Source organism: Dendrobates tinctorius, unplaced genomic scaffold (genome assembly GCF_039654945.1).
Source record: "Dendrobates tinctorius isolate UK_male_01 unplaced genomic scaffold, ASM3965494v1 ptg000051l, whole genome shotgun sequence".
Classification (NCBI taxonomy): domain Eukaryota; kingdom Metazoa; phylum Chordata; class Amphibia; order Anura; family Dendrobatidae; genus Dendrobates; species Dendrobates tinctorius.
Genome location: NW_027361719.1, coordinates 26,840,123 through 26,861,020, shown reverse-complemented (window position 1 = coordinate 26,861,020; position 20,898 = coordinate 26,840,123). Strand labels below are relative to the sequence as shown.

Genomic DNA, 20,898 nt, shown 5'->3' with positions numbered 1-20,898 from the left:
CTCCAAGATGAGGTCTTCTGGTGGTGCGTTCCACTGTGGAACACAACCAGAAGTGATGTCACATGTATGTGATTTCGCATCTGACGTCACTTCTGGCTACTGCCCCTGGGACGGCGCAAGGCAGAAGAAAGGTGGAGAACCGGGGAGCTCAGAGGCCCCCTGGCTCCTGCCATTCTGCTTTACCTGAACGCCGCACAGGAAGGGAGTAAGAGTTCTGTGTCCAGAGGAGAAAGGAGCAGCTCACAAGAGGGGAAGGCTGGTGCGATCGACCTCAACTCCCTGGCTCAAAAAAGGTAAAACTAGGCAGTCTCTGGCGCCGGCCATAGAGTACTGCAGGAGGACCTCCTCATGTTCCATAGGGACAGGAAAAACTACAGAGGGGAAATGGGGAGCTGTTTGACGTCTGTGTTTCCTGTTTCTGTAAGACAGTTACATTTTGACAGAAAAATTTTGTTTTAGCCCAAAATTTTATATTTCACACTGGGAAATGGGTAAAAATGGCACCAAAATGTGTCACACACTGATGAATTATACAAAACCTCCATGTTGCTGTACAGTACTGCTAGGCTGAATGGCGAGACTTGGGATGAATGGAGCGCTATTTGACTCTTTGAGAACAAATTATCGTAGAATAGTTTGTGGACTCCATATACAGCCCTCCTAAGCGCCAGAAGACCAGAATCCTCCCCTCCAGTGACCCCATTTTGGAAATAACCCAGATTGTGTTCATTGCCACATATCGCGCAGACATCTACTGATAATAGCGCCAGCGCTGGGAGTGAGCCCAAGGGACTGACAGCCTAGGATAGATGTACAATATCTTACACCTCTCTGTACACTGCGGAATATAATCATACATATTTATTGTGACCACAAGTTATAAAAAAATTGTACTAAACCATAATATCAAATAAATTGTAAGTTCAAGTTTGGTCAATTATTTTATCCAGGTTGAAGCTTTTCATAAAACTGCATCCAATGTCCCATTAACACATTAAGTGGTTGAGCTGTCACATCAGCCATTTCTACTTTGTAGAAAGCATGAAAGGTAAGCCAGAGATCTTTAAAATGTAAGACTTCTTAGTTTCCAACCATCAAGAAAGCAAGTGTGCAATGCAAAGAGGTCTTTTCATAAACTTCAAAATTCTTTCTTTAGATCTAAAGAAACAAAATAAGACAATAAAGACATTAGTATAATACAATGCAATGGTAAAAGCCATTTCAACCTCAGTGTAATATGTTTATATGTCACGCTGTTTGAAATAAACATTTACTATAGAATGAAAAGTAGGAAGGTTATATGAACTTACATTGTGTGCAGAATTATTATGCAAATGAGTATTTTGATCACATCACCCTTTTTATACATGTTGTCCTACTCCAAGCTGTATAAGCTTGAAAGCCGACTGCCAATTATGTAAATCAGGTGATTTGCATCTCTAATGAGGAGGGGTGTGGTCTAATGACATCAACACCCTATATAAGGTGTGCTTAATTATTAGGCAACTTCCTTTCCTTTGGCAAAATGGGTCAGAAGAGTGATTTGACGGACTCTGAAAAGGCAAAAATTGTGAGATGTCTTGCAGAGGGATGGCAGCAGTCTTGAAATTGCCAAACTTTTGAAGCGTGATCACCAATCAAGCGTTTCATGGCAAATAGCCAACAGGGTTGCAAGAAGTGTGTTGAAAAAAAAGGAGCAAAATAACTTCCCATGAATTGAGGAAAACATTTTTCTAAGGTTTTATGGACTGATGAAATGAGAGTGGCTCATGATGGGCCAGATGGATGGGCCCAGGGCTGGATCAATAATGGCAGAGAGCTCCACTCCGACTCAGACGCCAGCAAGGTGGAGGTGAGGAACTGGTATGGGCTGGTATCATCAAAGATGAACTTGTGGGACCTTTTCGGGTTGAGGATGGAGTGAAGCTCAACTCCTAGACCTACTGCCAGTTTCTGGAAGACACCTTCTTCAAGCAGTGGTACAGGAAGAAGTCTGTATCGTTCAAGAAAAACATGATTTTCATGCAGGACAATGCTCCATCACATGCATCCAAATACTCCACAGTGTGGCTGGCCAGTAAAGTTCTAAAAGAAGAAAAAATAATGACATGGCCCCCTTGTTCACCTGATCTGAACCCCGTAGAGAACCTGTGGTTCCTCAAAAAATGTGATATCTACAAGGAGGGAAAACAGTACACCTCTCCGAACAGTGTCTGGGAGGCTGTGGTGGCTGCTGCACGCAATGTTGATCGTAAACAGATCAAGCAACTGACAATCTATGGATGGAAGACTTTTGAGTGTCATCGTAAAGAAAGGTGGCTGTATTGGTCACTGATTTTTTTTGTTTTTGAATGTCAGAAATGTTTATTTCTAAATTTTGTGTTATATTGGTTTATCTGGTGAAAATAAACAAGTGAGATGGGTATATATTTGGTTTTTATTAAGTTGCCTAATAATTCTGCAGAGTAATAGTTACCTGAAAAAACAGATATCCTCCTAAGATAGCCAAATCTATAAAAAACCCACTCCAACTTCAAAAAATATTAAGTTTTGATATTTATGAGTCTTTTGGGTTGATTGAGAACATAGTTGTTATTAAATAATAAAAAGAATCCTCTCAAATACAACTTGCCTAATAATTCTGCACGCAGTGTACATACTTTATTAAGGCCTGTTTCACACATCTGTCTTTTACATCAGCTGCAATCCGCGAAAATGGCGGGACACGGATCCGCAACCGTTTTGAAAGCAACGTGTGGTAGCAGACCGTTGTTTTGACGGATCCGAAATTTAGAGGAGAGAGAGCCGCCAGAACGGGATTTAAGGTTAAATTTCCGGCAAAAGCAATGCTTCCGGGCATGCGCAGTGACAAATGCGGATCCGGACAGCCAAAAAAAGTTGCATTGTCCGTCCTGTCATGTCAGCGGACGCCAAAATTTTGGCGGATCCGTAAAAAACCGGATCCAACGGATGACCATCCGTCAAGATCCGCCGATAATGAAAGTCAATGGGAAAAAAAAGGATCCGCCAAGAAAAATGGCGGATCCGTTTTTTTTTGCAAAATGGCGGATTTTAACTGATGGACACAAACGGATGTGTGAAACAGGCCTAAGGAAAGTTCATTATGGTTGTAGTATGGTCTTAACACCGAGGGAGATCCACAGTAACTTGCTTCTACTTACCACTTTTCAACAACATTTCTCCTTTTCGAGTATGGTCAAGTTTATCAAGAAATTGTTCAAATATTTTTACGTATGGAGCCAGACTGGTTCTTTTATAATCTGAAAAACAAGTATTAAGTAAACGTTTGAGAATTTAACACTATAAAAGACGGAACTCCATACCTTTCATTTGGTGATCATGGGACCGAATAGGTAACACAGAATCAGACATCAGTCACAGAGGAGCAAATACAAGTTTATTTTTTAATATATATTTTTTTTTAATACAAGGGAATATTCTGGATCAGTGTTCAGTCTCCGTTTATGTGCAAATCAACATTAAATAGATGTTGCCTAAAGGGATTATCCAGCCTTGGAATGAAAGTATGCAGTCACTAAGTGTGGTGTGCACGAGGTCATGATTCTCCGGTATTTCTGATGGGAGCAAGCAGTCATGTGACTGCAGGTACACAATATGAATACTTGGGGTCAAAGCCAAATAGATGTGTTCGTCGACCGAAGTGCATTGAGAGAGAATGAGCATATCTAGTTGGAATGTGAATGGAAGCATAAAAATCGCATACCTGGCGTCACGCGACTGCCTGCTTGCAACAGGTCAAAACGGAGAATCCTAGCAGTGTGCGCTCTGCACGCGGTCAGGATTCAAAACTTGGCAGAATATCATCCCAAGCCAGGACAACACCTTTCAAAAATATTATTGTACATCGAAAATATCCTATTGCTGTATGAAATTCAAGTGGTTATTTCTTTCCATTTCATATTGCAAATAAATATAAATTGGCAGAGCAACAGAGTCAGGTGGTCTGTACCTCCACCTGATAAGAGATGCAGATAAAACAGTATATTTTTATTAATTCGCAAAATTAAAACCATGTAAAAAGACAGGGGCTATGACCTTCAAGAAGGAAAGGGAGGCTACCGCAAAACCAATTTAAGACCTGTAAATGATGGTGAGGAGGTAAGAAAGGGGTAAGGTGAGAGGATCCTACCAGTAGGGCTGCGTGTTTATATAGGGTGAATGTATGAACCAAGTATTGCAATGCAGTCCACTATAGGGCTCTGCAGGCTATATACAGGTGCTTATCACAAAATTGGAATATCAAAAAAAGTTAATTTATTTCAGTTCTTGAAATACATCACTCTTTGTAATGACTATATAATGAGTTTCACTTTTTGTATACACGTGCTTATTTCTGTTAATATTGATGATTATGGCTTACAGCCAATAAAAACCCAAAAGACATTATCTCAGTAAATTAGAATACTTTATAACACCAGCTTGAAAAAATATTTTAAAATCTGAAATGCTGGCCTACTGAAATGCATGTTCAGTAAATGCACTCAGTAGTTTGTTGGTGCTCCATTTGCATCAATTACTGCATCAATGTGGCGTGGCATGGAAGTGATCAGCCTGTGGCACTGCTGAGGTGTTATGGAAGCCCAGGTTGCTATGATAGCAGCCTTCAGCTCATCTGCATTGTTGGGTCTGGTATCTCATCTTCCTCTTGACAATACCCCATAGATTCTCTATGGAGATAAGGTCAGGCGAGTTTGCTGGCCAATCAAGCACTGTGATATTGTTGTTTTTAAACCAGGTATTGGTACTTTTGGCAGTGTGGACAGGTGCCAAGTCCTGCTGGAGAATGAAATGTCCGTTTCCAAAAAAGTAGTCAGCAGAGGGAAGCATGAAGTGCTCTAAAATCTCCTGGTAGACTGCTGCGCTGGCTCTGGCCTTGATAAAACAGTGGACAACATGGCATGGAGAATCATTTCATTGCGAAACGTGCGTCAGGTGTGGTGGGTGCCTGGATAGCCTCTTACTTGTGGGTATTACTTAGCTCTACCGTATGGTCTGACACATATGCAGCTATCTATATATGATGTTTAACTAACACTATGGATACTTACCTTTCTAAATGCACTTGCTGACTACATGTGTTTGTTAACAACTATTTTGCTGCTATAATATGGACTGTATCTCTGCAAGTCATATACTGTCACTTTCTTTTATACATTTGATTGATGTGCGACTTTGTAATATTCCTGTTACCTTATACAATATGTTGTGACTTAAGCGGGCTTCCAGGATCACCCACCTTTGTCTGTCTGTGGTGCTTTACCTTTTTAAACATTTTAAATATCTTCTTGAATATATAATGAAAAGGGGGCAAAGGGAAATGTGCACTGAAGTGACCTGCTGTATCAAATCAAAAGAAGTGACATACAGAATAAACGCAGTCATATTGAAATTGATCTACAATATAAATGCTGTGCCAGTCAAATAGAATCAATTATTCTTCAACATAAAAAAAGACATTGATTTCCAACATTTTACAGGTGCACAATTACAAAACTGATACATTTAGTTCTAGATATAAATCACCTCTAGTTCGCCGTTTGACGCTCGGCTCGCCCTCATTGGTGCTCACATGGTCCTCCTCTATTGTGCTTACATTGTCCAGCTCACTACAAATTAGGCTAAAGAGAACAATGATACAGTTTTAAAAATCACATATATAGTGCAGTAAGTACCTAACACATCAAGGGAAAAGTTAACCCATCAATGAACATAGACTTATGTATATGTAAAGCTAGATAAGGTAGAGCATATAGATCATGTAGATGGTTGTATAAATCCTGAGGCCTGCGGTGCCACCAACCCAATACGCGTTTCGCTGAAGTCCCTTTTCTGGTTGTTGTCACTGTTCATTTCCCTACAAGCTCTGTACTATATATTTTTTAATAATTCAATAAAGTACTATCTTCTATTATGACCCTATGGTTCCTTTTGGTGCTTTTTTTCTCTATATGCTTTAATATGCTATGCACTGAACCTGTTGGACTAATCCTTCTACATTGACAGTTGTTTATACAAATATTGACACTATTATTTCCTTTATATGGTTTTCTTCTATTTCATAAAGAGTTGAACATCCATTAATGAATTAGGTGCCTCATACAAGAGCCTTGCGTCTCCATCAGAGATGTACTCCAAAAGGTGCAAAATTTAAGGCGTTTTACACCAGAATTCTGACGTAAACACCTTTTACAGCAGTAATCTCAAGTTTAGTTAGGTCATTGACTTAGTAGGTAAATTGAGATTTTTCTTTTTGCATCATGGACTAAACAGAAGGTCTTCCTTGGGTCAACTGCACATTGTGTATGCATCTACTTGTGTAAGTCTACGCTCATGAAGTACTGTTGTAGTCAACATTATTTCCAGTCCTGAACATTAAAGGAAATTTGTCAGCAGGTTTTGCTATGTAATCTGAAAACAGCACGGTGTAAGGGCAGGGACTTTGATTCCAACAATGTATCACACTGGGTGAAGCAGTTATGAAACAGTTTTTTCCGCTGCAGATCTAGCAGAGATCAGTTGTTGTTGAGCTGTGTATAACCCCCCACAACTTTTCGTGTACACTGTATAGTGACAGGGAGCTGGGGGTGGTGGTCAGTTGTCCTGTAATGAAAATCTCCTGCTGATAAAACACTGATTGCATTGAAACAGCACAATACAGTCCAGTAATTGGCACACTGCTGTAATCAGGATCTTTTCTCATACATTATGCTGCTCTCAGATTATATTGCAAAAACCTGCTAATTCCATTTAAAGCAGCACTTTTTTTTTCTATTCCTACACCCTCATTTGATTGTCTCTCTTTTCATTATGTACCTATTTCCATGTAATTCAGCCTCAACTTTAATTGTCAATTTTCATCCTGCAGTTATGTTGCACTGATGCTATAAATCCCATAATGCATCAGTGCAACAGAACTTGCTGCAGCCAGAATCATCTATCTGCTGGGATGACACCGACTGTCCTTACTTTGTATTTTTTTTTTAATTAAATTAACTAATATATTATCAGTAAATTGACAGGGAGGCTGAACTGTGATCATCAACATAACTGTGTGACAGGCACTGCGCCATCATCATTGTCTGTGACATGAGCTTCTATTCTCATTGTGAAGAGCTTCATTGGTGCAGTCCATGCATTTGTTTCATACCAGAATTCCTCTAGACCAAGACTTTTCTCATTTTTATGCAAGGTTTTTTTTTAGTGTTTTAAACTGGCCAGCAATGAGTCCTGATCTCAATCCACAAAAATCTTTTCAGAGGATGGAAATCTGTTATTGAGAATGTTGAGAATCCTGGAAACATACAGTAGATTGAGGGAACTAGAGTGGAAGAAGCTACCCACAGACACGGTGAAAGAAACTCACAGATGGCTACAAAAGACATCTTGAGGCTGTTACTGCTGCTAGCCTTAGGGCCCCGTCACACACAGCGACTCACCAGCGATCCCGACAACGATATGAACTTGTCAGGATCGCTGGTGTGTCGCTACATGATCGCTGGTAAGCTGTCAGACAGGCAGATCTCAGCAGCGATCAGGACAGCGACACGCGAGTAACAAGTGACGCACGTCGCTTAGTTACCCGCAGTGTACGTTAAGATACCAGCGCGCTGGTGCAGGGAGCTGGTAACCAAGGTAAACATCGGGTTTCTAAGCGCCGCGCTGCGCTTAGAAACCCGATGTTAACCTTTGTTACCAGCTCCCAGCACCAGCGCGCTGGTATCTAACGTACACATCGGGTTTCTAAGTGCCGCACGGCGCTTAGAAACCCGATGTTTACCTTGGTTACCAGCTCCAGCTCGCTGATCGATGGTGTCCTGCTGCCAGCGATGCGTGCTGGCCAGCGGGAAACCAGCGATCAAAAAAATGTCCAGGCCATTCGAGCATGATCAGCGATACCCAGCAGGGGGGCCGGTCGCTGATAAGTGTCACACACAGCGATCTCGCTGGTGAGATCGCTGTTGCGTCACAAAACTTGTGACTCAGCAGCGATCTCGCTAGCGAGATCGCTGTGTGTGACGGGGGCTTTACTCCCATTCAACCACTCTTTGAAAAATACTTGGCTGTAAATTGCTCTTCTCCTGCATCTTGTAAGAATGGAGCAGTGTCATAGGTAAACAGGAACTATGCTGTGCAGACAGCAGGATATTGTGTTAAGACCCCCCCAAAAAATAACAGTGATGACAAATACAAGCATAGGATTGCAGAATATCACAATTTTTTTTTAAAGGGCCACAACTTTTTTCTACAGAATATGGAAGGTTTTCCAATTTTAATATAATCTCCGATAACCTCCAACTCCACAATATATAAAAAAAAAAAAAAAAAAAAAAGTCTGTTAAGGGCCTGTCACACTAAGCGATATCGCTAGCAATATCACTATAACTTGTGACATTATAGTGATATTGCTAGCGACATCGCTGTGTCTGATACTTACCTACGACCCGCTTCCCCGCTGGTTATCGCTGATCGCGCGAGAACGTCCAGGACCGTTTCTCGTCGTCAGCTTCCTGTGGAGACGAGCGTGGAGCCGGGCGGGAGGACCTCAGGATCGCCTAGTGTGACAGGTAAGAAGCGACCCCCGTCCCCAGCAATGTCGCTGGTGAGATCTGCCTGTGTGGCAGCTCACTAGCGACCACTTAGCGATGTACCAGCGATCCTGACCGCGTCATATCGCTGGTCGGGATCTCTGGTAGATCGCTAAGTGTGACAGTACCTTAACTCTCTGGTGGCTTACTGACAGGCAGTGTTGTAATCGACTAGAACATTACAGTACAGATTACATTTTCACTGTGCCAAAAGTGAGCAGCTCTGGCTTTCTGAGGTTACCTTATTGTTGGGACTGCAAATGGATCAAAACTGTCCAACTTCTTCACATCTATCGGAACTGATATTCTACCTAAAATAAGAGCAGAGTCAGGAAAATTGAATGTGCAGACAATGCTGATCACGATTATGGCTCTGTTCACACATTGCTTTTTTTGTCACTTTTTTCTGCAGCCAAAACCTTGGCAATAAAAAAGGTGAAAAACAAAGCAGGCTTTGAGTTTTTTTTTTTTTACTACGTTTTTCAGGATCCAAAAGTTCAGGCGTGCGTGCGTATGTGCACGTATATATTACATACACACACAGTTTGATGAAATTTAGTAGAAAAAGTTTTATCCGTCTGAAAAAATGCGCAATAGCAAATGTAAAAGCAAGACATTGGCAGTGCATTGGGTTGGTCAGGTATTATTCCCTTTCACACATTGGTCGGGCGCTGAGATGTTCAGGCCTAGTTTATTTTCAGACAGATCACTAATTTATTGACACCGTACTAACCATAACTGCCATTCTCAGGTGAGGAGACCAAGATATTATGGTGTAAACTTGATTTAAAAAAAAAAAAAAAAAAAAAAAAAAAAAAAATAACAAAAAAAAAAAAAAAAAAATAAAAAAAAAAAAAAAAAAAAAAAAATCACAAAAATAAATGGGCAGTACCTGCTCTTTGTTTAACTAAAAATGCTGCAAAAACCGACGGCAACGTTATTTGCGCTTATATATCTTGTATGGGTGAAAAAAAATGCTGAAAAAAAAACACTGAAAGAATTAACATTCTGCAGTCTTGGAAAAAAAAAAAAACCATTAGTTTTCCAGTTCAGTCAGGGGAAAAAAAAAACTTGAGTTCTGAAATCTCAGCTTTTGCTGGTACCGTAAAAAACAGATTTTAGTTTGCATAAAAAAATACACAACAAAAACGCAATGTATGAACAGCCTCTCAGGTTTTCTTAGGCAGGATTCAAACTCAATTGCAATAGCAATCCAAAAAAATAAACAATAAATTTGAAACTAAGAACTATACGCTTGGGAACTCTGAGCACTTGCCTGTTTTGGGGTGGACACTGAAAGGACTTTTTAGCAAATGGTTTACCCCTTTGCTGACATTAACATCCAAGCGGGGATAGCAATATTGTAACATAATTTCCTTCACTGAATTTGCACCTTTTTTATCCTAAACAGGAACAAAACAAAGATGAATCCACAAGTTTTACCTTAATTTAAACAAAGACAAAAGAAACTGAAGTATTACACATGCACAGCATAGTAGTACTATGCTCACAATAGACAGCAAAGGTATTATAGGGCAGAAGATTACCGAATTAGATGGCTTTTTCTCCCTTCTTTTGTCCTCATCCCCTCTCCAGGAGTAAGGGTACATTCCCACATACAGAAAATCAGCCGTATTTTACAAGCATTTAAAGGAATCTCACACACAAGCTGTAAAAATACCAACATAAATTGACCAATGCTGTAAATTTAAACTGAATCTGTCATGTTAAAAACATTTAACCTGCAGATATGGGGTTAATCTGCAGGCTAATAACGTTTTGCAGCTGTCCTGCACCCACTCAAACCCTACCCATGAGCTTTTTACAGTAGGATTACGCACCAAACCAGGTAAAGTTTTCTTTAACTTCTCCCAGCGATCTACAGAGGATCGCGCTTTCTGGAAGTCACGCAGCAGATTCTCCCGGGCTGGTGGGTACTGAAATTAAGGAGAAAAGTATTGCTTCCAATTACTAGACGCTCCAAAATAGAACAGAACTTTGCTTCACTGACTGGCAGGGAACACATCACTATGACCACAGCGCCTTTACGGTTTGCACCATGGCAAATTATTTTTTTAACAAGTCATTTTCTCTTCCCCTTCTTCCAGGAGCATAACTTTTATTTTTCCATTGACCAGCATATATGAGCTCGTTTTTGAAGGACAACTTGAGGTTTTGAAAGATACAATTCATTTGACCACGTAATGTACATGACTTAAAAAATTCTGAACACTGTTAAAAAGATAAATTTGGTTTGTGATGCCATTTTCTTGGGAGACCCGTAACTTTTTTGCCTTTCCGCTGATGGAGCTGTGCGAGGGCTTTTTTTTTAAAAAAAAAATATTTGCAAGAGGCGCCATCATTTTTTTTAAAATGGTATAATTTTAGGTTACATACAAAAGCCCCGATTAATCAAGACCGACGATTTTCTGACCAGTTTTGATGAGGGTCTGCCTCAATGACAAGAGCATCTGACAAGTGGCGTGTGCTTTGCCACAAATCTTACTCCAGTCTCTAATTGGTGATTTCAGGCACAGGAAATGCCAGATTGTCATGTGGACAGCTAGCGGTGATGCTGACTGGCAGTGTCAGAGTGGCCGCTGGTGCTTCTGTCCTTTTTCAGATCATAAAGGTAAATAGAAGGAAGAGGGTGTTGCATGATAGCGAGTGGAGGTTGGGCACAGTGCTGGAGTCCATCCCTGAGCAGGGATCTAAATATTAAATCACTGGAGGGACTTGTGGAGTGCTTCTCTAGAGAGACAGGGCAGCCCACTGCCGACAATGGCCCATCTGGCATATGTCAGATGGCCAGTCCGGCTCTGGTAATTATAAACACATATACATCACAAATATGGAATTGATACATTTCCAGTACCACAGAAAAGGATTAGTAACCCATCAAAAATAGTTACAGAAGGAACCTATTAGTCCCTTTAAAGCTCTATATAGATCACTGCCCTTTCGTGGAGGCTGGAACCCCAGGACATAATATAGATCAATCTTAATTCAACATGCGAAACCAAAGATCCACATACCAGGTAAGTGCTAAAGGCGTAGCGCTATATACCAGGGTAACATGGGACAGAAAAAATGTTCAACAGGTGGGTTATGTCTATCCAATAATACTTTTATTAAGCAAGTGTCCTCTGAATCACATGCAGTGCCTCTAAGGCAGGGGTCTCAAACTCGGCAGAGTAAATGGGCTGCACATAAAAAAAAAAAATTGAGCTGGGGGGCCGCATTCCTTTCAAACTTAATAAACCCTGTACATGCGCGGCTCCGAACACACACGGCTCCGCACACCTCGTACACACAGGGCTCCGCTCCTTACACCTCGTACACACAGGGCTCCGTTCCTTACACCTCGTACACACAGGGCTCCGCTCCATACACCTCGTACACACAGGGCTCCGCTCCATACACCTCGTACACACAGGGCTCCGCTCCATACACCTCGTACACACAGGGCTCCGCTCCATACACCTCGTACACACAGGGCTCCGCTCCATACACCTCGTACACACAGGGCTCCGCTCCATACACCTCGTACACACAGGGCTCCGCTCCATACACCTCGTACACACAGGGCTCCGCTCCATACACCTCGTACACACAGGGCTCCGCTCCATACACCTCGTACACACAGGGCTCCGCTCCATACACCTCGTACACACAGGGCTCCGCTCCATACACCTCGTACACACAGGGCTCCGCTCCATACACCTCGTACACACAGGGCTCCGCTCCATACACCTCGTACACACAGGGCTCCGCTCCATACACCTCGTACACACAGGGCTCCGCTCCATACACCTCGTACACACAGGGCTCCGCTCCATACACCTCGTACACACAGGGCTCCGCTCCATACACCTCGTACACACAGGGCTCCGCTCCATACACCTCGTACACACAGGGCTCCGCTCCATACACACAGGGCTCCGCTCCATACACCTCGTACACACACGGCTCCGCTCCATACACCTCGTACACACACAGCTCCGCTCCATACACCTCGTACACACAGGGCTCTCCTCCATACACCTCGTACACACAGGGCTCTGTTCCATCCTCCCTGTAAACACCTCCTGAACCCACGCATAAACTTACCTTCATCCAGTACCATGACAACCAGCACACAGACCGCAGCGTCCGTCCTGCACACACTGAGGCCCCTGATCATGTGACCCCTAAATTCTCCCCCTCCTGTCACATCATCACAGGTCCTATGCAGTGTGAACACAGAACAGCCAATGCCACCGTCGCTCCTGAATGCGTGCCTTCCCCCTGCCTCAGGGAGTGAGACGTGGTGCACCGCAAGCCGCAAATGTCTGCCTCAGGGGCAGCATGCGGCCTGCGTGTTTGAGACCCCTGCTCTAAGGGTTTTCCCTCGTCATTCAACAGGAGGCTCTTAAGGCCCTTTTACATTTAGCAATGCACCAGCGATCCAACCAGCGATCCGACCTGGTCAGGATCGCTGGTGCATCGCTAAATGATCGCTAGTGAGCTTTCATACAGAAAGATCTCACAGCGATGCAGCAGCGACGCAGCGCACGATACTTACCATTCACACACAGCGATCCCGAGTCCTCCCGCCCGCCTCCACGCGTCGCTGGACGTCACAGCAGGAAGCAGACGACGAGAAATGGAGCCGGACATTCTCGCACGATCAGCGATGAGCAGCGGGGGAGCCGGTCGCTGGTAAGTATCACACATAGCGATATCACTAGCAATATCGCTATAACGTCACAAAACCAGTGACGTTTTAGCGATATTGCTAGCGATATTGCTTAGTGTAAAACCCCCTTTAGACAATATGGCATCAAATCATGACAGCCTTTGCGAAGATAGCAGTGTCTCTGTGGTTATCTAGTTGTCCTCACAGATCAGATGTATTTTTTCTGGTGGAAGAGCTTTTGGTTTCTTCAGTAACTATTTTTGGTGGGTTGCAAATCCTTTCCTGTGGTACTGGAAACTTATCTTCCATATTTGTGATGTGTGTGTGTATAATTACCTATAGGGAGGGTGTTTTTAGGTAGTCCTTATAAAGGATATATTTTAAGGGTATTTTTGTAAGATTGTTGAAAATGTTCTAACAACAAAATGCTACATGTAATGATCAGATAAGACAAAGGATATCTTCAGGAACAAGTGACAACACTTTGTCCCAGCCCTGCTTATTCTCCAGGATGTCCTGATCCACCAAGGCGTATTGTTCAAAGTATTTCTCTACAATCATAATGGATTTCCTGTAAGATACAGAACCAGGATTATTGCCAGGATCACATATGCTAAAAGGATAAACTATTTATAGATGTACAAAGCAGAAAATAAAAAGCAGACACATGTAAACTATAACACAATCTTTTATCAAGATACTAAGGCCTGCTTTACACTTCAGTTTTTTGAGGTCAGTTGCAAACCATCAAAGTGTGAAAAAACGGATCCGTTGTTTTTTTGGATGGATCCGCTCCAGCCGCCAATGTCTGAAATTTAAAGCATCCGGACAAGAGAGATTGATTTTTGCTGCTAGAACGGGTTTCGGGGTTAAATTTCATGAAAGGAAATTCTTCCGGGCATGCTCAGTATAAAAAAGTTGAATCCGTTGGTGGATTCCATCAATTAGCGGTTTGCAACGGGTACGTCACCCATAGGCGTCCATTATAAAATATGGCGGACAGCGACGGATCCGTTGCTATCCGCTATTTTAACGCAGATAAAAAACGTTCCATTGTCCGTCCATTCCAGACAGCGGACGCCAAAATTATGACGGATCTGTCAAAAAACGGATGACCATCCGTCAAAATCCGCCGCTAATGCAAGTCTATGGGAAAAAAAGGCGGAACCACCAAAAAAAAAAAAAAAAAAATTGACAGATCCATTTTTTTCTAAAAACGGCGGATTTTGACTGACGTCAAACTGCAATGTGAAACAGGCCTAACCCCCCAAAAGTAAGAACATATATTGGCAAAAAACATTGTAACATAGATTGTAAGTCTGAAAAAAACAAAAAACAAAATGTCCATCCAGTTCAGTGTAATAGCCTGCAACGTTGATCCAGACCTGCAGACTCTAATAGAGCAAAAAACAGGATTTTTGGGTTGCTTACCGTAAAATCTGTTTCTCTGAGCCTTCATTGGGGGACACAGAGACCATGGGTGTATGCTGCTGCCACTAGGAGGCTGACACTATGCACAAAAAAAGGTTAGCTCCTCCTCCGCAGTGTACACCCCACCGACCGGCAGGAAATTCCTCACTTAGTGAGAAAGCAGTATGAGAAGTAACAATAGATTGAAAAACGGAACAGACAACTCAACTGTAATTAACTAACAACCATAAGAACAGGAGTTGTAGAACATGGGAGGGTGCTGTGTCCCCCAATGAAGGCTCCGAGAAACAGATTTTACGGTAAGCAACCCAAAAATCCTGTTTTCTCTATCGCTTCATTGGGGGACACAGAGACCATGGGAGGTCCCAAAGCAGTCCCTGGGGAGGGAGAACAAACTTCCATCAGGCCAGCGGACTCACCACCGCTGCCTGCAGGATCCTTCTACCTAGGCTGGCATCCGCCGAAGCGTAGGTGTGGACTTTGCAGAATTTCACAAACGTGTGAAGCGATGACCAGGTTGCAGCTTTGCAAAGCTGCAGCGCGGAAGCTCTGTGGCGCACCGCCCAGGAGGCACCCACTGCCCGGGTAGAGTGAGCTCTAATTCCCGGAGGGGCCAATCGATGTTTGACCCAGTTGGCTTCCAAAATTGTCGATCTGATCCAGCGAGCAATAGTAGCTTTGGAGGCCGGCTGACCTTTTCGCGCCCCATCTGGAATGATGAAGAGAGAGTCTGTCTTCCGCAAAGGAGTCGTCCTAGCTAGGTAGACCTTCATCGCCCTGACCAAGTCCAGCTTGTTCAAGGAGCGCTCCCGAGGGTGAGTTGGACCCGGACAAAAGGACGGGAGAACAATATCCTCATTCAGGTGGAAAGTGGACACCACTTTAGGAAGGAAAGAGGGCGGAGGCCGCAGAACTACCTTGTCCTGGTGGAGTACCAAGAAAGGAGAGCAGCAAGAGAGGGCCGCCAATTCCGACACGCGCCGGATGGAGGTGATGGCTACTAGGAAGGCTACTTTCCATGAAAAGAGAGCTAGGAAAACTTCCCTAAGAGGTTCAAAGGGAGGGCCTTGCAGAACCTCGAGAACCAGATTAAGATCCCAAGGATCTACGGGTGCTCGGTACGGAGGAGCCGTATGAGCCACTCCTTGAAGGAAGGTCTTGACCTGAGGACGGGAGGCCAACGTCTTCTGAAATAAAATGGACAGCGCCGAAACTTGACCTTTTAAAGAGCTGAGGGCAAGGCCTGCATCAAGCCCTGCCTGAAGAAACGCCAGGACAGAAGGGAGCGAAAAAAGCATGGGCGGAATGTCGTTGGCCTCGCACCAAGTGAAATAGGCCTTCCAAGTACGGTAATAAATTTTGGAAGACGATGGCTTTCTGGCCCGGATCATGGTATGAATAACTCGATCCGAAAAGCCTGATCGTTTCAAAACCTGTCTCAACAGCTACGCCGTTAAATTGAGCGGTCGAGAATTGGGGTGGCAAATCGGACCTTGAGACAGCAGATCAGCCCTGTCTGGGAGCTTCCAGGGGGCGTCCGAGAGAAGGTTGACGATGTCCACGAAACAAGACCTTCTGGGCCAATTTGGGGCGATGAGGATGAATGGAATTCCTTCCGCCTTGATTTTCTTCAACAGCCTGGGAAGAAGAGGCAGGGGAGGGAGAAGGTAGGGGAGCTGGAACTGCGACCAAGGAATGGCCAGAGCGTCGGCGCCCACTGCGAGAGGATCTCGAGACCTGGATACAAACTGTGGGACTTTCCTGTTGAGACGAGAAGCTAGCAGATCTACGTCCGGGGTTCCCCAACGACGGCAAAGCTGAAGAAATACCTCCGGATGTAGGGACCACTCTCCCGCCGCAAGACCCTCGCGGCTGAGAAAATCGGCGGCCCAGTTGTCCACGCCGGGAATGTGCACCGCGGATATTGCCGGGACTGAAACCTCTGCCCAATGAAGAATCTTGGACACTTCTGCCAGGGCTAAGACGCTCCGTGTCCCCCCCCTGGCGGTTGACATATGCCACTGCTGTGGCATTGTCTGTCTGAATCCGGATAGGCAGGCCCCTGAGAAGTCTCTCCCAGTGAACAAGAGACAGATAAATCGCTCGTATCTCTAGGACGTCGGTCGGCAGGGCTGACTCCTGAGTCGACCATCGACCCTGAACAGTATGATTGCGGAACACTGCCCCCCCCAGCCGAGGAGGCAGGCATCCGTTGTCACAATCTGCCAGGGAATGGGAAGGAATGACCGTCCTAGGGAGATGAGAGGAGACGTCAGCCACCAATTGAGGGACTGCTTGACCCGGTATGAAAGACGAAATGGGTGATCCAGGGAAAGGACAGACCTGTTCCACCGAGACAGGATGGCGTGTTGGAGAGGTCTGGAGTGAAATTGGGCAAAGGGAACCGCCTCTGTCGCCGCCACCATCTTTCCCAGGACTTTCATGGTTGTCCGGAGAGATGGAAGTCGTATGATCTGTAGCGATCGTACATCCCGCTGCAGGGAGCCAATTTTCTCTTGTCGAACAATAGACCCAGAAACACAAGACGTTGTGTCGGGACAAGACATGACTTCTTTTTGTTGATGAGCCACCCGAAATTGGACAGGGTGTCTAGGACGAGGGTAAGACTTTGGCGAGCTTGATGAAAGGATGGAGCTTTGATCAGAATGTCGTCGAGGTACGGAAAAAGAACGAGACCTCTGATTCTCAACAAGGCCATCAACGCCGCCATGATCTTTGTAAATACTCTGCGTGCGGTGGCGAGACCGAAAGGCAGTGCAACAAACTGGTAATGTTCCTGGCAAGTCGCGAAACGCAGGAATTTCTGATGCCCGGAGAATATGGGAACATGTAGATAGGCATCTTGAATGTCTATTTAACACATGAACTCCTGCGTCTCCATGGAAGCGATTACCGACCGAAGAGACTCCATTCGGAAATGACGCAGTCGGACTCTCTTGTTGAGTAACTTGAGGTCCAAGATGGGGCGAACTGTCCCGCCTTTTTCCGGCACCACAAACAGGTTTGAATAAAACCCTGTGAAACGTTCTGATTCGGGAACGGGCACAATCACTCCAGAACTGAGGAGAGAGGCGATGGACGCAAAGAACCCCGGAACTAAGGCAGGATCTTTTGGAGGTCGGGACTCGAAGAAACGATCTCGGGGATGAGAAACAAACTATCTTGTATCCTGATGATACAACTTCCCTGACCCAAGCGTTGTCTACTGAGGCAAGCCAGACGTCTCTGAAGAAAAGGAGTCGACCTCCCAATTGGGAAGGACCCCCGGGAGTTCGTGGATAGTCATGCTGATGTGGACCGTCCAGATCTGGACATGGAGGATCTGCCCTGGGAGGAGTGAGATCGCCAGGAGGGAATGGGTCTGAAAGACACTTTTTTCCTCCTATCCTGGCGGCCAAATGCTCTGGTTGGGCCTTATCTAGGATGCCCTTGTGGAGATCCTCTGCCCAAGTGGCTATGGCCTTCGCCACCCAAGATGAAGCGAAGGCTGGGCTTAGCACCGCTGCAGCCGCTTCAAATGCTGACTTTGCTAAAGATTCTATAATTCTATCATTAGAATCCTTTAGTGACGCCACACCTGAAATTGGGAGGACCGTGTTGTTAGAAAGTCTGGACACGGGTGCGTCTACCGAGGGGGAAGCAGACCAGTTGTCGTGAGCTCTTTGGCAAACGGGTACAGCATGCCGAGGCGCTTCCCTCTTTGAAAGCGCCTGGTTGGATTTTCTCTTTCCCTGGTAAGAATCTTGCCAAACTCAGAGTGGGAGGCGAAGACCCTGGAAGGTGTTTCTGCCCGTCTGAACGAAACCTCCTGATCTGAGGATTTCGCAGGGGAGTCTGAGATTTCGAAGGTGTGGTTAATTGCAGCAATGAGGTTCTGTACTGTAACTTTCATGTCCGTGTCCTGGTCCGAATCCAGCTCTAAGAACCCTTTGGATGACACATTCGAAAACGCTTCACCTGACTCGGGTGAGGAGGCACGGGAGGGCGACTGCTGGGAAGGACTATGTGGGGATGTGAGGCCAGGAGAGGATTCCGGCCGGAGATCCTGCCTGGGTCTTTTGCGGCTTCTGCTGGCTGGCTCAGATGGAATGTCTTGCGACCTGCTGGACCCTGCAGAAGTGTCCAGGGGCAACTTATCAAGAATGGCCACTAGGGACTGAAACACTCTGGTGAGGTCTGCCACAGATTGTGAAAGAGACGAGGCCCAGCCAGGGATGGGGGGGTTCACTTTCACGTGGCACAACAGATGGCTCCTGAACGGGGTCATGCTGAATGGGATTGCTGCAGTCCAGGCAGAGGGGAGTAGGCTGACCTGAGGGAAGTTTGCGATTGCAAGAGGAGCATGCGAAGAACTGGACTAGAGAGCCCGTGGGGGCAGGCGGACGGCTACGCTCAGACTTAGAGTTAGACATAATGAAGGAGGAACAGAAGGACCCTGAAGAAAAGCCGGAAGGTTGGGGGACAGAAAGGCTGAGGAGGGTGTCAGTCTGCAGTTGCAGAACTACTCACGGTCCGGTGTCCCTCAAAGCGATGTACCAGGCTCGTGAAAATTGCAGGGCCCCAGCAGGGGATAGCTGACATCCGTCTATAGTCTCCGGCTGACAGGCTGCCAAGATGGCGGCAGCCTGAGGTGGAGGAAAAAAACGCGGTTCAGGAGGGACAAAAAGGGCGGAGTTAGCCGCCTGAAGTAAAGGAAACCGCCCCCCCTACCCAGCCACAGGCCAAGAGAGGCGGTGGAAGGGCCTAGGAAGGGGCGGGAGCGCAGCCGGCCTATGAGAGTGAGCGGGGGGCGTGGCCACGACGGGCGCGAAGGCCTAAAATGAAGCCAGGGACTAAATTTGAGACGGCGGCCGCCTGTCAGCACTGGGCGACGCGGAAGTCCCGCAACGCTGCCGCGGCCACCCAGAAGGAAGACGCCGCCAGAACCGCGCTGTAAGATGTAGTCCCCGATGAATACAGGGGGGGGGGGGAACAAGGCCCGCCCCGCAGTCGGGCCGCGTCTAAGAGCCTGCTGCGCTGCTCTGGTGGGCGAGTGGGTGGGAGGCGTTTGGCAAGGACCATCCGTCGCTGGCACGCATCTGCGCTGAGCTTCTGGTCCGCACGGAGAGCTATGAGGACACGGGGTGGCAGAACACTACACGCCGTACTAAGTCTCTTTGTGGGAGTACAGTTGTGACTCTTCACACTGTATCCCTCCGGAAACCTGAAAAGGAACGACGCACATCGAGGTAGATATGGGTCTAATGAAAGACCCGTGTCCACCTCCTACTGACACTAAGCTAAACTGGGGAATTTCCTGCCGGTCAGTGGGGTGTACACTGCGGAGGAGGAGCTAACCTTTTTTGTGCATAGTGTCAGCCTCCTAGTGGCAGCAGCATACACCCATGGTCTCTGTGTCCCCCAATGAAGCGATAGAGAAAGTAGATTTTTGGTACTCTCAGCTTCATACACAGCAGATCTTATCTTGAGGATTCCCCATCAAGGACAGGAAACCAACTGATGCAGAGGAGCCGCCCCTTTTTATCTTGAAGGTTTCCTGTCTTTGAAGGGCGGATGCCCCCTCTCGTGGCGCCGTCATGGGTGACAGAAAAAGTAGATTTTTGGTACTCTCAGCTTCATACACAGCAGAGGCCTCACTCACATGTCCTTCTTTCACTTAGTTACTCTAGCTCATTATAATCTAAGGCTGATTTTTTTTTTTGAAGATCGAGAGTCCAGAAAAAATAAATTAAAAAAAATAAAGATTTGATCGGAGTCATGGATAAACTCTCCCATGCAAGCTTGTGGGTACAAGAAAAACTCAGACGGCACACACTATTTGATAGGAGAAACTTGAGAAATCTTCGGGGGGGGGTTTTTTTTGGCACACACAAAAAAGAAAAAAAAAAAACTTATTAAAACTAAAGGGGAAACAAAAACACTGACCAAATGCTAAAAACTTGTTTCAGCACACGGAGGAAAATACATCCATTGCTATCGCATACGAGAAAAAAAAATGAACCCAAACATATAAATGGTGGCTCGATCCTTGGGTCTGAAATGCATCTCCAATAGTCACTGCACTCGGGAAAGACATCTGGAACAGTTCTGAACTCTATTAGAGCATTTACTATGACAATTTTCTATAGAAGAGTTAATCAT

The 20,898-nt window shown here is 45.3% G+C and overlaps 1 protein-coding gene across 1 annotated transcript in view; it reads right to left on the bottom strand.

Moving 5' to 3' along the window:
- Positions 1-846: 846 nt before the first annotated feature.
- PRIM1 (DNA primase subunit 1) overlaps positions 847-20,898 on the bottom strand; it is a 37,458-nt gene continuing 17,406 nt past the window's right edge. Inside the window, exons 7-13 of the mRNA XM_073576896.1 lie at positions 13,767-13,876; positions 10,469-10,557; positions 9,900-10,030; positions 8,869-8,934; positions 5,566-5,660; positions 3,183-3,281; positions 847-1,158 (exon numbers count right to left, since the gene is read on the bottom strand). Coding sequence (XP_073432997.1) covers positions 1,139-1,158; positions 3,183-3,281; positions 5,566-5,660; positions 8,869-8,934; positions 9,900-10,030; positions 10,469-10,557; positions 13,767-13,876 — 610 coding nt within the window. The 3' untranslated portion in view covers positions 847-1,138. The remainder of the gene's footprint in view (positions 1,159-3,182; positions 3,282-5,565; positions 5,661-8,868; positions 8,935-9,899; positions 10,031-10,468; positions 10,558-13,766; positions 13,877-20,898) is intronic.